The 21652-nt window shown below is 45.0% G+C and overlaps 1 protein-coding gene across 6 annotated transcripts in view; it reads right to left on the bottom strand.

Moving 5' to 3' along the window:
• LOC119970159 (lysine-specific demethylase 4C-like) overlaps positions 1–21652 on the bottom strand; it is a 478393-nt gene that overhangs the window by 442139 nt on the left and 14602 nt on the right. For all 6 annotated transcript variants that reach the window (XM_038804261.1, XM_038804264.1, XM_038804265.1 and 3 more), the window contains exon 2: positions 6277–6443. In XM_038804261.1, the coding sequence (XP_038660189.1) occupies positions 6277–6443 (167 nt within the window). The remainder of the gene's footprint in view (positions 1–6276; positions 6444–21652) is intronic.

Below are 21652 nucleotides of genomic sequence, written 5' to 3'. Positions count from 1 at the left end.
TGGCATACAAAGTCACATATCCAAATTTGTGGATGATACAAAGTTAAGTGTCATTGTAGACAGCCTAGATGATAGCATAAAATTGCAAGACGATATTGAGAGACTAAGTGACTGGACAAAATTGAGGCAGATGGAATTTAAAGTAACTGTGAGGTTGTCCATTTTAGACCAAAAAGAGCACTTTCTGTATGGAAAAAAATTAGGTGCAGTGGATGTCCAAAAAGACTTGGGGATTCAGATGCATAGGTCTTTAAAATTCCAGGAAGAAGTGCAGAAAATAATCAAAAAGGTTAATGGAATGCTAGCCTTTATATCTGGAGGATTAGAAGATAAAGGCATAGCGGTTAGACTGCAAGCGGAGCAGTTCTGGGCACCACATCAGAGAAAAGATATTTTGGCTTTGCAGGGAGTGCAACGTAGGTAAACCAAAATGATACCTGGATTACAGAGGTTGTGTTATGAGGAGAAATTATTCAAATTAGACCTGCTTTCACTCTAATTTAAAAGGCTACAGGGTGATCTGATCAAAGTTATCAAGATATTAACAGCAAAAGACAGTGTAGATAAAGATAAACTATTTCCATGATTGGAGATTCTAAAACTGGGAGGCATATTATAAAGATTAGAGCTAGACCGTTCAGGAGAGAAGTCAGGAAGACCTTCTTCACTCAAACACAGGTCAAGGTTGGAACTCTCTCCCACAAACAGCAGTTGAAGGTAGATCAGTTGTGAATTTTAAATCTGAGCTAGATAGGTTTTTGTTAAACAAAGATATTAAGGGATATGGGCTAAAGGAAGGTAGGTATATGGAATTAGGTCACAGATCAGCCATGATCTCATTGAATGGTGGGACAGACGCAAGGGGCTGAATGGTCTACTCCTTTTCCGGGCATCAAGTGGCCCAGAAGGTCAGCCAGTGGCAAAATTGGGTCCCAGGGAAAGAAGTTTGAAAAACACTGCTCTAATTCCTTCCAAAGAGATTGAGTGCCACTCCCAGTACTCACTCAATTATAATCATGCCCAATCTAACCAATAATGTCCCTTCGTCTCCTACATTATCTACCTAGTCCTTCCCAAAATGCACAACACAGCCATCATTAGGTTTCAGTCTGATTTCAGACACTCCTACAACTTTTATTTGCTCCTTAAGGGGTTAAGTTACCCCATTCCTGATTATCGACTCCAGAAATTTTCCCTCCACAGATGTTGGGCTAACTGGTCTGTAATTCCTTAGTTTCCCCTTTCACCCTTCTTAAAAAGTGAAGTGACATGTGCAATTTTTCAATCCAGAGGGACTACTTCTGAACCTAGGGAATGCTGGAAGATTACAGCTGAGGCATCTACAATGTGCTCCTCTACTCCCCTTTCATCCCCGCGGATGTCCTGGAGTTACAGCTTAGCCATTTTGTTCCTTTTACACCTTGCATTCACACAGTATTTTTCAGGTTATACTTTCATATCTTTACTTCCCCTTTCCTAATTATTCTTAGCCTCCAGATCACTTCCGCTGTCCCCTTCCACCCTACTTCCCCTCAACCCATCGTACTAGTTTTAGTTATTCTCACTGCCTTATTTAACCTTTCTATAAGCATCTTAGTATGTCTCCAGTAGAGGTCAATAACCAGAGCTGATTCAGTTTCCTCCCACAGACAAAAGATATGCAGGCAAGGTGGATTGGCCATGCCAAAATTGCCCTTTAGTGTCCAAGGATGTACAGATTAGGTGGGGTTAGAGAGATAGGGCAAGGGAGTGGGTCTGGGTAGGAAGCTCTTTCAAAGGGACTGTGCAGACTTGATGGGCTGAATGGCCTACTTCTTCACTGTAAGGATTCTTTGGATCCCAATGTTCTAGAAATCTTAAAACCTGAATCACAGTGCTCATAGAATCATAGGATTTACAGTGCAGAAAGAGGCTATTCGGCCCATCAAGTCTGCACCGGCCCTTACAAAGAGCACCCTACTGAAGCCCACATATCTGCCCTATCCTCGTAACCCAGTAACCCCCACTTAATATTATTTTTTGGACACTTAAGGGCAATTTAGCATGGCCAATCTACCTAACCTACACGTCTTTGGACTGTGGGAGGAAACTGGAGCACCTGGAGGAAACCCACGGAGACATGGGGAAAACGCACAGACTCCGCACAGACAGTGCCGGGAATCGAACCTAGGGCCCTGGATAGGTGAAGCAACTGTGCTACCCACTATGCTACCATACTGCCCATGTACCGTACTCCATGACCGATTGCCATTCATTCAGTTGCCTCAGCCCCAAATTCTGGAATTAATTCTCGGCCTCCTAACCTCACTTTCCTCCTTTGAGTCACTTCTTAAAGCACCTCTTTGACCAAGCTTTTAGCCATTTAATCTAATAGCTCCTTATGTGACTCAGTGTCATGTATAATGCTCCTGTGAAGCACCTTGGGATATTTCATCACATGAAAGTGCTGTATAACCACGATGTTCAAACTAACTCTTCTATCTTAGTTTCTAAACATGCTTTTATTTTCCAATTGGTGGGCGGGAAAGAAAAGGGGAAGTAGTGATGTGGTGTTGGCAATGGACTAGTAATCCGGTAAGCTCTAGGGACCATGGTTCAAATCCCACCACAGCAAATGGTGAAATCTAACTTCAATGAAAATCTGGAATTAAAAGTCCAATGATGACCATGTACCCATTGTCGATTGTCGTAAAAATCCATCTGGTTCACTAATGACTTTTAGAGAAGAAAATCTCAGTTCAGGGGCAATTAGGGATGGGCAAGAAGTACTCATGAATGATTTTTTTTAAACTATAAAATTAACAGGATACAATTAACTGTTCACATTTCAACTCATGGTGACTCAGTACCAAATTCCTGGTGTATCCATACATTCCCTCATACTGGGATATTAGCTGTGAAATTAGTGGCACATTGCAAATTCAGAGGCTGCACATATTCTTGGGAAGGAATTACATTTTATAGAGTAAGACTGGATTAACATTTTGACTACTTTCTGATTGACCCATGTGTACTGACTGCATTTCATATGCGCAACATTTATGATCTATAATTCAAATTAGATCTATTTAGAATCAATTAAAATTAGTGTTTTGACAATTTAAGCAATTTTATCCTCGAACATTAACCTATTTTTCTTCCCAAGATTTGTTTCAAAATGCCTTACTCAACTAGCCCAAGCCAAAGCCAGTAATCTCCCAAAAGGGAACAAGATCAAACATGAAGCTATTTTTGCATGCCTCCTGTAAGGCAGAGAGCAATGACAATGACAGAATTATGGCAGCACACTGGATTTTGTAGCCACGACAAGAGAAAATCTATGGATCAGAAAGTAGGTCAGAAGCAAATACTCACCAAGAAAAATCTTAGTTTTAAATCAATACAGCAAAGCATTTCATAATTGAATAAAATAATATAAATCTGTTTCTTCGTAACAGTTTTGATGGTTTTTGGGGAAAATTCAAGACATTGAAAGTGGATAGATAAACCATAAAAGCATTTAGTGAATCATAAAGACCAGGATTATCCTAACTTCAATCCCTCCTCTGTTTGAGCTAACTGGCTGCATTTAAGACACCAGTAGAATACTGTAAAAGAGGACATGGTTCAGGTACAGTTGGGGTACAAACCCACGTGGGGAAAAAGATTGGAAAACCAAAGTCAGAGCTTCCTGGATGAAGAAGGAGCAAGATGAATCAGGAAAAAAAGGGCTGCACATGGCAGATCTCAGATTGACAATTTCAGCGACAACCATGCTGACTGTAGAAAGTTCAGAGCAAAAATGAAAAAGGAATTAAAAGAACCAAAGAGAGAATGTGAGAAGAGACTGCCAGCTAACTTAATAGAATAATCACTTATTGTCACAAGTAGGCTTCAATTAAGTTACTGTGAAAAGCCCCTAGTCGCCACATTCCGGCGCATGTTCAGGGAGGCCGGAACGGGAAAGGAATCCTTAAAAAGGAATCCTTAAAGGAATTCCATAGAAAGGAATCCAAAAATATTCTCCAGGAACACAAATAATAAAAAAAAGTAGGAAGAGAAAGAATGGGGCTAATTCGGGAACAAAATAGGGATCCATGCACAGGCATAGCTGATGTACGACACAAGCACTGTGCATACCCGGTGTTTACTAAGATGTCACCTAAGTCTTTGTAAAGAGGTGGTAGTTGAGATAATGGGTCAACTAAATATTGATGGGAGTTATTAAAAAGGCATGTTCTATGTAAAGTTTAAGTCACCAGGACTCAAAGTCAAGCGACACTAGAGTGGAAACTGGGGATGCAGTGACCATATTCTTTCAATTCCCCTCACATATGGGGTGATGCCAGAAGTCTGGTGAATTGCAAAGAATAGAGCCTTGATCAAAAATAAGTGCAAGGATAAATCCAACAACTACAGATCAGTTAAACCTTGGCAGTCGGAAAGCTTTGAGAGATGTTAACCAGGAACAAAGTAAACAATCATTTGGAAAGGTGTGAATTAATTAAGGAAAGTGAGCATAGATTTGTTAAAGCAAATTGTGTATAACTAATTTGATTGAGATTTTGATGAGGTAACAGAGAGAGTTGATGAGCATAATATGATTGATGTGGTGTAAATGAACTTCAAAAGGCATTTGATAAAGTGTCACATATTAGACTTGCCAACAAGTTGAAGCTCATGGAATAAAAGAGACATTTGCAGCATGGGTACAGACTTAGCTGAGTGGCAGGAAAGAGTATATTGGTGAGCAGTTGATTTTCAGGCTGAATAAGGATGTAGAATTATAGAATGGCTACAGCACAGGAGGTCAGTCGACCATCATGTCAGTGTCTGTTCACTGCAAGAGTAACTAATTTAGTCCCATTCCCCTGCCTTTTCCCTGTGGCCCTACAAATACTTTTCTCTTCCGAGCTTATTCAAATACCTTTGGAAAGCCACAATTGAATCCAGCTCCACCACTCTCAGGCATAGCATTCCAGATCCTAACCACTCACCAAGTAAAAATGTTTTTCCTCAGCTCAAAGTTGTGTCCTCTGATTTCTATATAAATTGGGGTTCCCTACAGGGTCAGTACCACTACTTTTTTTGACATATATAAATGATCTAGACTTGGGTGTAAATGGTACCATTTCAAAATTTGCAGATTTCAAAACTTGGAACCATTGTAAACTGTGAGAAAGATAGTTTGACTTAAAGAGTATATAGACAGGCTGGCAGAATGATCGGACACATGGCAGATGAAATTCAATGCAGAGAAGTGTGAAGCGATCCATTATGTAAGAACAAGAAGGAGCGGCAATACAAAGGCTACAATTCTAAGGTGTCTGAGGGTGCCGGAATAGAGAGACCTGGTGTGTATGTACACAAAGAATAGTATGATGAACACTTTGTTAATCACAAGTTCACTCTCAAGTGGCGTACTTTGTCCAATTCTGCACACACTTTAGAAATGTGTAAAAATTTACATGGTTAGCTCCAGGGATGAGCAACTTCAATTGCATGGATAGTTGGAAGAAACTGGGGCTGTTATCCTTCGAGAAGTTTGATCGGAGATTTAGTTGAGGTTTTCAAGATTTTGTGAGAAACTGTTCCCATAGGCGGAAGAATAGAGAGTCAGAGGACACAGACCTAACACCATTGGCAACGCAATAATAATAATCTTTATTGTCACAAGTAGGCTTACATTAACACTGCAATGAAGTTATTGTGAAAAGCCCCTAATCGACACATTCCAGCGCCTGTTCGGGTACACGGAGGGAGAATTCAGAATGGCCAATCCATCGAACAAGCACGTCTTTTGGGACTTCTGGGAGGGAACCGGGCACCTGGAGGAAACCAACGCAGACACGGGGAGAATGTGCAGACTCTGTGCAGCCAGTGAACCAAGCGGGAATCGAACCCAAGTCCCTGGTGCTGTGAAGCAACAGTGCTAACCACTGTGCTGCCCTGCCGCCCGTAGAATCAATGGTGACATGAGGGGGAAAAAATCTTTTATGCCATGTGCAGTTAGGATTTGGAGTTCACTGCCCATGTGTGCGGTAGAGGCATGTTCAATCGTGGATTTCAATGGGAACTGGATAATCATCTGAAGAGAAAAATAATGCCAACTACGGAGAAAAAAAATGGACTGGAGCTAGGTGAGATGCTTTCATCAAGAGCCAGCACAGACATGATGGGCCAATGGTCATCTCCTGTTCCGTAACAATTCTATAATTACACGAGTGAGAGACTATTCAACCTGATTCCAATACCAAACTTCTGTTCAAGGTATACAAACGGTAATTTATTTCTTACCTTTGCAAGGCCAGCCCTATGTGCACCCTGAGACTCCATGTATGCAATGTACTTCGAAAAATTCTTGAACTCTTCCATTGTGGGCTGGAAAGTCATGATTTTACATGTAGATTTTGATGAAGACCCTGATTCTTCTGTAGCCATGATGACAAAATCATGTGTTCTTCCTAAAATAAAAAGACATTTTTTTTACTATTTACTATTTAACAGAAAATAGAAACAGATCATTCCCCATAATGGATTTCCCCATGTCTGCGTGGGTCTCACCCCACGCAGACATTGAGTCTGTACTCAAGTCTTCACTGTGGTAGTGTTGTACATAACTGACAAGTCATCAGTTCAATCGATCAGGTGCTCAACTGGCTGATTCACTTTTGTTGCCTGATGTGGTCTTTTTTCTGTGCTTGCGGTGTCGATTTTCTGTCTCATAGAACATGGAATATAGAACATAGAACATACAGTGCAGAAGGAGGCCTTTCGGCTCATCGAGTCTGCACCAACCCACTTAAGCTCTCACTTCCACCCTATCCCCATAACCCCGCCTAACCTTTTTGGACACTAAGAGCAATTTGGCATAGCCAATCCAACTAACCTGCGCGTCTTTGGACTGTGGGAGGAAACCGGAGAACCCGGAGGAAACCCACGCAGACACAGGGAGAACGTGCAGACTCCGCACAGTCAGTGACCCAGCAGGGTCCCTGGACCATGGCACTGTGGAGCCACAATGCTAACCACTATGCTACCATGCTGTTCTAAAGTGGAGAATGGCCCTAAAAACCTGTTTGCTATCAGTTTTTTTAGCAACGGCCAACTCTTCTAGACTGTTGGAATGACTTATTTTCTGACGATACAATGTCCTTTTCTTCCTGGCATTTGTGCCACCATGCGTGAACTTGGTATGGTCTACACACACATTTGTCTGTGTTATCTCAAATGGTATATGTTTTTTTTACACACTGTCCTGCAATCACTTGCTCAGTTGCCATCTGGATTGCTTTCCATACTGTATGGTTTGTCAAGCGTGATTGCAAGTCCTAACACATTGTTTCCATTGAATTGCAATGCATTGGTTAGTTGTCCTTCCGTTTCAAAGCCGTACCACTTTGAGTAAATTCTGTTGTTCTGCAGTTACTCTTTGTGTTCTCCAGATCAGTTCCTTTTGGCTTATCTGATGTATCTTTGAGTTTTTTTAAATATCAGTTGCCTTTGAGTGATCTGACATATCTTTGAGCTCTTTGTGATTCTCATCTGGAGTCAGCTTTTCCAAGATGTCTTAATTTTCTTGTTGGCTGTTCACAATTGATGTGCTCTCAATTGATCTGTGCACTGTTGCACTTTTAGTGTCAACCTCTGTGCAGTCCAGTCAATGAAGTTTTTTTCCCCTGAATGGCCTGCAATCGCTTCTTTTTTGTACTTTCATATAGCTCATTTATTCATCAAAATATGTTGCATATTGTCTTGTTCGTCTATTTATAACATTCGTCCAGTTTGTGCTTACTAGTTCTTGGTATTACTTCTGCATTTGCAGTGGTACATAATTAGAGATACTCAATTTGCCTTCAAATGAACATATTGCCATGTACTGGTGCAGTTAGTTTGTTCAAGCTTTTTAAATTATACAAACATAAAAGCAAATTACTGCTGATGCTTGAATCTGAAACAAAAACAGAAAATACTGGACAATTTCAGCAGGTCTAACAGCATCTGTGAAGAGAGAAGGGAGCTAACTTTTCAAATCTGGGTGACTCTTTGTCAAAGCTAGAGGGAGGGAGCCAGCGATAGATGGAGATTTTTCTGTCCACAACATCTTTGTCAATCTCCACCTATCGCTGGCCCCCTATCCAGCCCCACTGTTCCATGCACATCCTCCCCTACAACAGTGTAAATATGACACATTTCCAGTTCTATCCAGCTTTGTGCCTTAACAGACATCTTTGGGCCTTAACAGACATATTTGCAGCACCCTTGAGCACGGGTGAGGTCCCGGAGGACTGGAGAATTGCTAATGTTGTCCCTTTGTTTAAGAAGGGTAGCAGGGATAATCCAGGGAATTATAGACCTGTGAGCTTGACGTCAGTGGTAGGCAAACTGTTGGAGAAGATACTGAGGGATAGGATCTATTCACATCTGGAAGAAAATAGACTTATCAGTGATAGGCAGCATGGTTTTGTGCAGGGAATGTCATGTCTTACAAACCTAATAGAATTCTTTGAGGAAGTGACAAAGTTAATAGATGAGGGAAGGGCTGTAGGTGTCATATACATGGACTTTAGTAAGGCGTTTGATAAGGTTTCCCATGGCAGGTTGATGGAAAAAGTGAAGTCGTATGGGGTTCAGGGTGTACTAGCTAGATGGATAAAGAACTGGCTGGGCAACAGGAGACAGAGAGTAGTGGTGGAAGGGAGTGTCTCAAAATGGAGACGGGTGACTAGTGGTGTTCCACAGGGATCCGTGCTCGGACCACTGCTGTTTGTGATCTACATAAATGACCTGGAGGTAGGTATAGGTGGTCTGATTAGCAAGTTTGCAGATGTTACTAAGATTGGTGGAGTTGCAGATAGCGAGGACTGTCAGAGAATACAACAAAATATAGATAGATTGGAGAGTTGGGCAGAGAAATGGCAGATGGAGTTCAATCCAGGCAAATGCGAGGTGATGCATTTTGGAAGATCAAATTCAAGAGCGGACTATATGGTCAATGGAAGGGTCTTGAGGAAAATTGATGTACAGGGAGATCTGGGAGTTCAGGTCCATTGTACCCTGAAGGTGGCAACGCAGGTTGATAGAGTGGTCAAGAAGGCATACAGCATGCTTGCCTTCATCGGACGGGGTATTGAGTACAAGAGTCGGCAGGTCATGTTACAGTTGTATAGGACTTTGGTTCAGCCACATTTGGAATACTGCGTGCAGTTCTGGTCGCCACATTACCAGAAGGATGTGGATGCTTTGGAGAGGGTGCAGAGGAGGTTCACCAGGATGTTGCCTGGTATGGAGTGTGCTAGCTATGAAGAAAGGTTGAGTAGATTAGGATTGTTTTCGTTGGAAAGACGGAGGTTGAGGGGGGACCTGATTGAGGTCTACAAAATTATGAGAGGTATGGACAGGGTGGAATGCAAAAAGTTTTTCCCAAGAGTGGGGGTGTCAGTTACAAGGGGTCACGATTTCAAGGTGAGGGGGAGAAAGTTTAAGGGAGATGTGCATGGAAAGTTTTTTTACGCAGAGGGTGGTGGGTGCCTAAAACGCTTTACCAGTGGAGGTGGTGGAGGCGGGCACGATAGCATCATTTAAGAGGCATCTAGACAGGTATATGAACGGGCGGGAACAGAGGGAAGTAGACCTTGGAAAATAGGAGACAGGTTTAGATAAAGGATCTGGATCGGCGCAGGCTGGGAGGGCCGAAGGGCCTGTTCCTGTGCTGTAATTTTCTTTGTTCTTTGATTTGCTTCCACTTCAGTGCGATGGGTTCTCAGATTTTAATTCGCCATTTCCAGGTTCGGTCACGTGTGGGGCAGGTAATGCTTGAAGGGTCAGATTTGTTTTGTGGAGGCTTTGTGATAATTTCCCCAAATATATCAGCAGCAAACACCAGCAATGTTGCCAAATAAGGAGCAACGTCAGTGAGGGAAGCAAGCAACAGCCAAGGGAGTGGGCTGTGCGGTAGCCCAGACAAGTGGACTGCAACAGAGACACACTCTTGAAGCAAAGGAAAAAAGTGTTATAGATTCTGTGTTTGGCAGACAGAAGAACTTTGATTTTACTGAAAGGGACCCTTCAACATTTCTGGGACAGTAAGGAATCAACAAACCTAATATGCCTCAGGGTAGGCAACAAGCGTAGACAGAGCTCATTAGTCCTCAGTTTTCAATTAAATGTTGCCTCAGCTCATTAGTGCCGCTGAAGTATTTAACAATGGAAGGAGAGGAACAGGAGTAAGCCACTGGAGCATGGTGCACATGATTGCTAGTCTGTACCTCTGCTCAATTTACCCAAATTTATCCACCTTCCATGTTACTCTTCACTAACAAAAAAATAATCAAACTGTGTTGAAAATTTAAATTGACCCAGTGACGACAGACTTTTATGGGGATGGTGGAAAGAAGAGGAGGTCTGAAAATGTCCACTCGCCCGTGTGAAAAGCTGCTTCTAGATTTCATTCCCGAATGGCTGAGCTTTAATTTTCAGTCATTGTTCAGGACCCCCCACGATAGGAAACAGTTTCTCTGTTAACTATGTTATCATTGTAAGCATTTAGACTCAGAAAAATACAAGCCAAATTTATGTGAATTGTCCTTCATAATTTAACCCTTTAAACCCTGGTATCATTCTGACTAATCTCCGTCAATAACCAGTCCAAGGATAGTATATCTCCCTGGAGTGTGGTGTGATGCAGTGAAAGGGCAGGCTGCCGTGTTTACACCTGAAAAACATGACTTGTTTTCGTAGTGTCTGTCTTACCCCCATTTAAGACATGTAATATAAGATAGTCAGAGGGTTAGATAGGGTGGACAGTGGACAGTGAGAGTCTTTTTCCTCGGATGGTGATGACCAACACGAGGGGACATAGCTTTAAATTGAGGGGTGGTAGATATAGGACAGATGTCAGAGGCAGTTTCTTTACTCAGAGAGTAGTAGGGGTGTGGAACGCCCTGCCTGCAACAGTAGTAGACTCGCCAACTTTAAGGGCATTTAAGTGGTCACTGGATAGACATATGGATGAAAATGGAATAGTGTAGGTCAGATAGGCTTCAGATGGTTTCACAGGTCGGCGCAACATCGAGGGCCGAAGGGCCCGTACTGCGCTGTAATGTTCTATGTTCTATGTTCTATGTAAGAAAGCAAGCACACAGACACTTCATCGGCTACTAGTATCTAACATTCCAGTCCTGTTGCTCAAGTATGAGAAACAACTTGCCAGAAACACCAGAACATTATGCAAATAAACCTAAATATCTGGTGCAGTCAACTTGTGCCACACAGGAAACTATTTGAGACTTTCAGTCAACTGTGTAATATCAAGTCCAGATTTTACTTCATGGGACTTACTGATAACTGTTATAAATGTGTTCTGCAAATATAAAACCTCAGATTTTACAGGCAAAACTTGACACTATGAAAACTGCACAGTTCAATGAATATGTAAATATTTTATTAGTAAAGAACGTGAGTGAGATGTATGTTTAATCAGTGTTTAATAGCATGAGGAAATCTCTTGATGGTTTCGGAACACCTTACAGCTTTGATAGGTATAAAAGCTTTTTTTTTCGTTTTTTTTATCCTTGTCTCAACGCCCATGGCGTCTCATGGTTGCCCTGTAGAGTTGCTAGGTCTGTTCAAAATCTATGCCATTTAACACGGTGGTCATGCCACACAACACGATGGAGGGCGTCATCAATATGAAGGCATTATTTCATCTCCATAAGAACTACGGTGGTAAGAACTACGGTGGTCATTCCTGCCGATACTGTCATGAAGAGATACATATGAGCAAGTAGGTTGGTGAGGATGGGGCCAAGCATGTTTTCCCCTCTTGCTTCCCTCACCACAGACTTAGTCCAGCAGTTCTGTTCTTTAGAACTCAACTAGCTCAGTCAGTCGTACAGCTACCGAGCTACCCTTGATCAAGGACATTGGGCCATCCTCAGTGCTTCATCAAAGTGGTGTTCATCAGCCATGGGCGGGTACATGGTAAGCAGCAGGAGGTTTCCTTGCCCATGTTTGACCTGATGCCTTGGGGTTTCATGTGATCCACAGTTATGTTGAGGACTCCCAGGACAACTCCCTCCTGAATGGATGCCACTGTGCCGCCTGCTGGTGGGACCGGACATACGCAGGTGTGGTGGTGTCTGCGAAGTATGATTCCATGTGGAGGACTGTCAGATTGTTGCTTGACCAGCTCTCACAATTTTGGTACCAGCCCCCAGATGTTTGCAAGAAGGCCTTTGCAGGGTCGACAGGCTTGCCATTGTAATTTTTTAAAATAAATTTAGAGTACCCAATTCATTTTTTCCAATTAAGGGGCAATTTAGCACGGCAAATCCACCTAGCCTACATATCTTTGGGTTGTGAGGGCGAAACCCACGCAAACATGGGGAGAATGTGCAAACTCCACACGGACAGTGACCCAGAGCCGGGATCAAACCTGGGACCTCAGCGCTGTGAGGCAGCAGTGCTAACCATTGTGCCCCGGTGCTGCCCTGCCGTTGTCATTTCTGAAGCCGGGTGGTCAATCCAGATTAATTCCTTTGAGACTTTTAGGGGTTTATCAGAACTTGGCTTGCTGGGCTATTTCAGACGATATTTAATGGTCAGCTGAGAGTCTGGAGTCACATGTAGGCCAGAGCAGGGAAGCACGGCAGATTTTCTTCTCTAAAGGACTTTATGAACCAGATGGGATTTGAAGCAATTGACAATGGTGTCATGGTTACGATTAGACTTTTACATAGAGAAGCATTGACATTTACATAGAACATACAGTGCAGAAGGAGGCCATTCGGCCCATTGAGTCTGCACCGACCCAAAAGCCCTCACTTCCAACAGAATTCCCAGCGTTGGACCTGCTGTTCTAGCCTCTAATAATAACAATAATAATCTTTATTGTCACAAGTAGGCTTACATTGCAATGAAGTTACTGTGAAAAGCCACGAGTCCCCACATTCTGGCGCTGGTTCGGGTACACAGAGAGAATTTAGAATGTCCAAATTACCTAACAGCATGTCTTTCAGGACTAGTGGGAGGAAAGTAGAGCACCTGGAGGAAACCCACGCAGACACGGGATCAACATGCAGACTCCGCACAGTGACCCAGCGGGGCATCGAACCTGGGACCCTGGGGCTGTGAAGCCCCAGTACTATCCACTTGTGCTACTGTGCTGCCCTAAACATTTTTCCTTCCAATTTTTTTATTGCGGTCAAATTGAGTTTGAACCCTCGTCCCCAGAGCATTGCCTGTCTCTGGATTACTAGTCCAGCAACAATACCAGTACGCTACCACTTCCCCTAGGGCAGCACGGTAGCACAGTGGTTAGCACTGTGGCTTCACAGCGCCAGGGTCCCAGGTTCGATTCCCGGCTGGGTCACTGTCTGCACGTTCTCCCTGTGTCTGCGTGGGTTTCCTCCAGGTGCTCTACTTTCCTCCCACTAGTCCTGAAAGACATTCTGTTAGGTAATTTGGACATTCTAAATTCTCTCTGTGTACCCGAACCAGCGCCAGAATGTGGGGACTCGTGGCTTTTCACAGTAACTTCATTGCAATGTAAGCCTACTTGTGACAATAAAGATTATTATTATTATTATTAGAGGCTAGAACAGCAGGTCCAACGCTGGGAATTCTGTTGCAAGTAACTCACCACCTGACTCTGCAATGCACGGTCCCTGGGCGAAGGGAGACCCCAGAGTGCAGGGGACTTTCCGCGTGGCGGATGCACAGTAGGTAGCTATGTCGGGTGCCCCCTGGACAAAGGGAAACCCCAGAGCGCAGGGACCCGACCACATGGAGAGAGCAGTAACAGCGGCTATCCTGGACGGCCCCCTAACAAAGGGAAACCCCGGAGGGCAGGGGCGCGTTCACCAGGTAAGTATGGTTAATCCCACAGGAGCGAGGGGAGAGAAGCCCCCCACCAGGATAGTCACCTGGAATGTAAGGGGACTCAACAGCCCAGTGAAGAGATTCAGAGTCCTCACCCACCTAAAAAATATGAAGGTCGACATAGTCTTCCTCCAAGAGACACACCTGAGAGAGTAGGACCGACTGTGGGTAAGAAAGGGTTGGGTGGGACAAACCTACTATGGGACAAGGGCCAGGGGGGTGGCAATACTGCTCGGCAAGAGGATGATGTTTAGAGCGACAAAGATTGTTACAGACCCAGGGGGAAGGTATGTCATGGTCAGCGGGGCCCTGGTAGTACTAGTTAACGTGTACGCACCCAACTGGGGCGACACGAACTTCAGTAAGAAGACCATGGCAGAAATCCCTGACACAGCGACGCACCGACTAATCATGGGGCGGGGGAAACCCTCAAGCATGGCAAGGAAACTCAGTCACTTTATGGAACAGATGGGAGCGGTGGACCCCTGGAGGTTCGCCCACCCAGGGGAGGAGTTCTCCTTCTTTGCCCCAGTACACAACGTATACACCAGAATTAACTTCCTAGTGGTGGGGAAAACGGTGCATCCGGGGATAGACAAAGTGGAATACTCCGCAATTGTGATATCAGACCACGCTCCACACCACATGGACATGAGGCTGGAGACGGGCAGGGTCCCACGCCCCACATGGAGGTTGGACATTGCCCTACTAGCTGACAAGGCCTTCAACGAAAATATATCGTGGGCCATAGCAGAGTACACGGAGAACAACCAGAACGGGGAGGTCTCACCCTCCATGTTCTGGGAAGCGCTAAAGGTCATACTAAGAGGGGAAATCATTGCTTTCAAAGCGCAAAGAGATAGGGAGGAAAGGGCAGCTAGGCAGCAGCTGGTCAACTCCATAGGGTTGGGTGGGACAAACCTACCATTCCTGCTATGGGACAAGGGCCAGGGGGGTGGCAATACTGCTCAGCAAGAGGATGATGTTTAGAGCGACAAAGATTGTTACAGACCCAGGGGGAGGTAGACCGTAAATACTCTGAGGTCCCGACCGTAGAGTTGCTGGCAGAGACGAAAGAGCTACACAAAGGAGCTTTGATCTGCTCTCCACCAGAAAAGCAGTGCACCAACTCCGCCAGGCATATGGGACCTTATACGAACACGGAGACAAAACCAGCCGCCTGTTCGCACACCAGCTGAGAAAGCAGGCAGCCACCAGAGAAATTGCACAAATCAAGGATACCAGAGGCACATTAGAAACACAACTAGAAAAGATCAACAAAACCTTCAAGGCCTTCTACCAAGGGCTGTACACCTCAGAGCCCCCAATGGGGGAGTCCAGGATGAAACGGTTCCTTGATGGACTGGACATACCAGTCGTGGGGGAGGGCAGAAATTGGGGCCTTGAAGCATCACTAGCACTGGGAGAGATGATGGACAGCATTAGCTTCATGCAGGCGGGGAAGGTGCCGGGACCAGACGGGTTCCCGGTGGACTTCTACAAAAAATTTGCGACAGCACTGACCCCGCACCTGCGGGAAATGTTCACAGACTCGCTAGCTGGGGGCACACTGCCACCCACGCTAGCACAGGCCTCAATATCGCCGATACCTAAGAAAGACAAAGACCCAACGGAACGTGGGTCATACTGTAGCCATCTGGGATGGCCATTTCCAGAATACAAAATGGATGATCGCAATGACTGTCGGGAAATATGGGCAATGTTAGGAAAGCAGGCAGGCACAGAGCCTGTATGCGTATTGAAAAGGCAACTCCCAGACGAGACTGAAACTGTAGGTCAATTAACATATTGATGGCCCATCTCCGGGAACAAAGGAACGACACTCAAGTAACCGATACTATTGCAGACATCCCAGCACCAGAAAGCCACAAACAAAGCAAGGCCAACGGCCACCTAGCACACGCCCAGCCATCAGGGCACCCATCCCTTTATTGGTCAAGATCAATATGAGTGATCAAGATACAGCCCAATTAATTGGGGCCAATTTCAAGGCCCGCCCAAAAGCAAGTAAAGCCCCTTCAGGTATAAGAAGAAGCCACCGAGAGCGAATCGCTCTCTTGGACTCGGCTCTCGAAGTGAAGAGACCAATCCACCAGCTGCAGCAGAAGCAAGTAAGTCCAGGGTCAACGCTCGCTATCAGACGGATGACCTTAGCTGTTCTCCTGTTACCTCTTCGAACCCAACAGCCTCAGATCCGAACAACGGCCATTGTTCCTTTGACTGAGTGGACACCCAAAGTTAAGTATAGGCGTTAGCATTAGAGATAGTTTAGTTTGTAGTATTTTGTGCATGAGTAGATATTACTGTGTGTGTAAATAAATAGTATTGACTTTGAACTAACTAACTGGTGCATTGGTTCTTTGACCTGTATTCAGGTTTGAACCTTGTGGCGGTATCGAAAGATACCTGGCTACACTAGAGCAAACATAATTGGGATTAAGGAAGGCGACCATATTGACCGCTGTATTTATAACCAGATAAATATAGCAACAATGCAGACCCATCTCACTGCTGAATGCAGATGCCAAAATATTGGCCAAAATCCTAGCCAAAAGACTAGAAGACTGCGTACCAGAGGTGCTCGCAGAGGACCAGACAGACTTTGTCAAAGGTAGACAGCTTACCTCGAACATCAGGCGTCTGCTGAACGTGATAATGACCCCCTCCAGGGAGAGTGTACCAGAGGTGATCGTCTCCCTAGACACAGACAAGGCCTTCGACAGAGTCGAATGGAAATACCTCATAGAGGTACTGGAGCGGTTCGGGCTTGGAACAGGGTTCACCTCCTGGGTAAAACTTCTATACAGCGCTCCCATGGCGAGCGTACGGACCAACAACACCAACTCCTGATATTTCCAGCTGCACAGGGGCACCAGACAAGGATGCCCACTGTCCCCACTGCTGTTCGCTCTAGCGATCGAACCACTAGCAATCGCGCTCAGAATAGCAAAAAGCTGGAGGGGGATCCGAAAGGGCGGCAGAGAGCACAGAGTCTCACTCCATGCAGATGACCTGCTCCTCTACATTTCAGACGCACAAAGCAGCATGGACTGAATCATCGCGCTCCTGAAAGAGTTTGGCGCCTTCTAGGGCTACAAACCCAACATGAGCAAAAGCGAGATTTTCCCGGTACACCCACAAGTCGGGGGGGCAGCACTAACAGGACTGCAGTTTAAACAAGCCCGACACAAATTCCGCTACCTGGGGATCCAAAGCCCATGACTGGAAGGGGATCCACAAATGGAACCGCACCAGTCTGACAGAGGAAGTAAAAAAGATGGAACACACTCCCACTCTCCCTCGCGGGGAGAGTCGACAATCAAAATGTACGTACTGTCCAGGTACCTCTTTCGACTTAGATCCATTCCGATCTACATCCCCAAGGCCTTTTTCAAAGCACTAGATAAACTAATCATGGCATTCATATGGGGTGAAAGAGGAGAAAGCTAGGATCCCAAAGAATGTCATTAAATTAAAAAAACAAAATTCGGGGGGGGGGGGGGGGGGGTCGTCTAGCCCTCCCAAACCTACAATTCTACCACTGGGCGGCGACGACCGAGTGAATAAGGGGATGGATTAAGGAGCCAGAAGCCGAGTGGGTACGCGCGGAAGAGGCCTCCTGCATGGAAATCTCCCTCCGGGCCCTCGCCACAGCAGCTCCCCCAGCCCCACGCAAAAAACACTCCAGCAGCCCGGTGGTGATAGCCACCCTCTAGTCCTGGAACCAGCTACGGCAGCAATTTGGCCTGACCAAAATGTCAGACGAAGCTCCCATCTGCAACAACCATAGGTTCACACCAGCGCTGACTGACGCCACCTTCAAACGGTGTGGACAGGACGGAGGGACACTGACAGTCGAGGACCTATACACGGACGGCAGGATCGCAACACTGGACGAACTGACAGAGAAATTCCAGCTCGGCAGAGGGAACGAGCTAAGGTATCTACAACTCAAAAACATCCTACGAAAGGAGACAAGGACGTACCCACAACCGCCACAACAGATATTACTGGAAGAGTTACTGGACGCAAGCATACTGGATAAAGGAAACTGTAGCGACATGTATGACCGACTGGTAGAAAGGGCCGACACCGTACTGGACGCAACAAGAAAGAAATGGGAGGAGGACCTGGGGATTGAAATAGGGTGGGGACTCTGGAGCGAAGCACTGCAACACCACCTCCACATGCGCAAGGCCCAGCCTGACACAGCTAAAAGTGGTGCATAGAGCCCACTTAACAAGAACCCGTGTGAGTAGGTTCTTCCCGGAAGTGGACAATAGATCTGAACAGTGCCAAGGAGGCCCTGTTAACCACGCCCACATGTTCTGGTCTTGCCCCAGACTTGCGGGGTACTGGACAGCCTTCTTCGAGGCAATGTCCAAAATGAATGGACCCATGCCCGGAAGTGGCGGTCTTCGGGGTTTCAGACCAGCCAGATCTATTCCTGGGGAGGAGGGCGGACGCCCTTGCCTTTGCCTCCTTGATCGCCCGCCGTAGAATCCTGTTCAGCTGCCGGTCAGCAGCACCACCCAGAGCTGCAGACTGGCTGTCCGACCTCTCGGAATCTCTCCAAATGGAGAAAATCAAATTCGCTATCCGAGGGTCAGACGACGGCTTCCACAGAACGTGGGAGCCATTCACCCAATTGTTCCGGGACCTGTTTGAGGCCAACGAACAAGCAGAAGAATAGCCAGGTAGCCAAGAATCAGGGTGATGGGGGGGGAGAAAAGGGAAGGGACAGTGAACAAGAGAGGAGAACCAGGGAGGCAGGGAAATGATAGCCGGAAGGAGGGTATGGGATACGATAACAAACTTGGCATCTACAGGAACAGAGAACAAGGAGAATACAGGCAAAAGACGGGAGGAACGGCTGAAGTGGAGGTGAGCGCGAGAAGACAACGGCAGCGAGATCCGTCCGGGAGAAGCAAGTGACAACACCAACACCAGACCCATTCGAGTATTGCCCACTGTAATTGTTTCTCTGGCACCCAAATGTAACCCACCCCCCACCCCTCCCTCCCCTCCCCCCCGCCACAAACAGTTGCCTACTTATGTGTTGCAAATAAATTTGCCAGTTGTACAGAGTTGCTACTGTTGAGCTGCTACACAATACCCTACCAGTTATTCTATTTTATTTTTTATTACTTTTTTTTGGGTATGTTTGGGTGTGCCCTATATATATTTCTTATTCTGTGTACATAACACCAAATATACTTTGTTCAAAAACTCAATAAAAAAAACATTTATATAAAAAAAAGACTCTGCAATGCAGCTATCTACTAGGCACAAATCAGGAGTGGGATATTCTCCATTTGCCTGCATAAGTATGGCTCCAACAACACCCAACACCATGTCGGATAAAACGGGCCACTTCATCAGCATCACACCCACCACCCTAAACATTCACTCCCTCCACCCTCCTACAATATGTTTTAATCTACAAGATGCACTGCAGAAACTCACAAAGACTATTTGACACTATCTCCAAAACCGACGACCCCTACAATCTGGTAGGGCAAGGGTAACACAATTATGGGAATGCCACCACTGTCCCATTGTATAATGAGATCATGGCTGATCTGTAGCCTAACTCCATGTACCATATCCCTTAATATCTTTGTCACAGAAATCTATCTCAGATTTAAAACAAGCAACTGTTCTAGCTTCAACTACTGTTTCTGAGAGAGTTCCAACCCTCTGCCAACCTTTGAATGAAGAAGTTCTTCCCAACATCACTCCTGAACAGTCAAGCCTTAATTTTTAGACTATGCCCCCAGTTTTAGAATCTCCAAGCAGCAGAAATAGTTCATCTTTATCTACCCTGTCCTTCCTGTTAATATCTAAAAATACTTCAATCAGATAACCCCTTAACCTTTTAAATTCTAGCGAAAACAGGCCTAATTTGCATAATCTCTCTTTGTTACTTAACCCCTGTAGCCCAGGTGTCATTTTTTAAACCTACGTTGCATTCCCTCCTACGGTCAAAATATCCTTCCTAAGGTGTGGTGCCCAGAACTGCTCACAGTACTCAAAGTGGAGTCTAACCAGTGTTTTATTTAGCTTCAACATCATTTCTGTATCTTTCATAGAATCCCTACAGCGCAGATGGAGCTCATTTGGCCCATTAAGTCTGCAACAACCCTCCGAAAGAGGACCCTACCTAAGCCCACACCCTGCCTTAGCCCCCAAACCCCGCCTAACCTGCACATATTTGGACACTAAGGGACAATTTAGCATGGCCAATCCACCTAACCTGCAAATCTTTAGACTCTGGGAGGAAACTGGAGCAGCTGGAGGAAACCCACGCAATCTCGGAGAGAAAATGCAAACTCCACGCAGTCACCCAACTTCGGAATTGAACCAGACTCCGTGGCGCTATGAGGCAGCAGTGCTAACCACTGTGCCACATACAAAGGCTAGCATTCCATTAGCCTTTTTGATTATCTTCTGCATTTGTTCGTGGCACTTTAAGCATTTATCCACCTGAACCCCCAAGTCTCTTTGGACACCCACTGTACCTGACCTCTTTCCAGTTAGAAAGTATTCTGTTCTATCCTTTTTTGGTCCAAAATGGGTAACCTCACACTTGCTTACACTGAACACCAGCTTCGCCAGCAATACCAATATCCTATGAACGCAAATGCGGGGTTATAGCAGATGGGTTTTAATTGCTTCACTCATCACCATGGCCACGCCATTGTAGTCTAAACGTGGAGACATGTTTGTGAATTTCATCAATATTTGTTTGCCTCGGAACTCCTGCATGAGTTACTTAAGGATACTCATAAAACCACGAGACAACAACTGTAATTTCATTCACTCTCAACACTTTCTCAGATGTAATGAACAGGCCTGTTTTCAGCTCTGCAATCATTACTGTGAGAACTAATTCGATCAGACTTCTCTTCACTCCAACCCATTCTTACAGCATCCGTGTCAATGACTTATGGATAAACATTGTATGATTAGGTAATCAGTCACACATTATACAAATCTTACAAAAAACATGCACCAATAGCACATGTTTATTGGTCACTGCATACAGCAAAGGGGTCACATCCACATGAACTTGTCTGCTCTAAGCAATGCAGACCAGAAAGAAAGAATTGTAGGTGCCAAGCTTGTAAAAATAGTTGTAGCTTGTATCAGCAATTTACCACACTATAATCTCTCAAATCCAAAACTCCCAAATCCGGAATCACCAGCTGTCTGGAGTTTGTTTTTTAGATAAGCACCACTTCTGAAGCTGCAACAGAGTTAACGTTATGTCTCTAATGGTAAATCTCTGGAGCGTTTCTAGGATACTTTAAAGGGCTTTGTCAAGTACAAGTTCCTCTCATAACATACTCAAGCACAAGGAGTGGACATAGAAGGAGATACAATGAAAGTAATAAGTCTCTGTGGCGTTTCCCCTCGTGTGCGTGACACACGTGCACAAACACGCTGGTAAATGTGTCTTCTGAATGTTAAAGAGTGCAGTACTTTGGATGAATAAAACAATTGTTTATTACTGCATTATAATGCATTGTCATTGTTTTAGGTCTCAGGTCCATATGTATATCCGATTGTCACATGTCATTAGGCATTCTAACATTGTTCCAAAATCCAGAAAAGCCTTTATCAAAGACATTCCGAACTAGAAAGGTTACAATGTATTTATATAGCGCATTTGTTAAGAACCCCACTGATGTTACCTGCGAGTGTGTCTCAAAACCCTGATGGATAGCTTGAAACGCTGGTTCTTGAAAGAGGATTTGTTAAAGTAAAA

This window comes from Scyliorhinus canicula, chromosome 8 (assembly GCF_902713615.1).
Source record: "Scyliorhinus canicula chromosome 8, sScyCan1.1, whole genome shotgun sequence".
NCBI classification, from domain to species: domain Eukaryota; kingdom Metazoa; phylum Chordata; class Chondrichthyes; order Carcharhiniformes; family Scyliorhinidae; genus Scyliorhinus; species Scyliorhinus canicula.
This window is presented reverse-complemented; position numbering and strand designations above follow the sequence as displayed.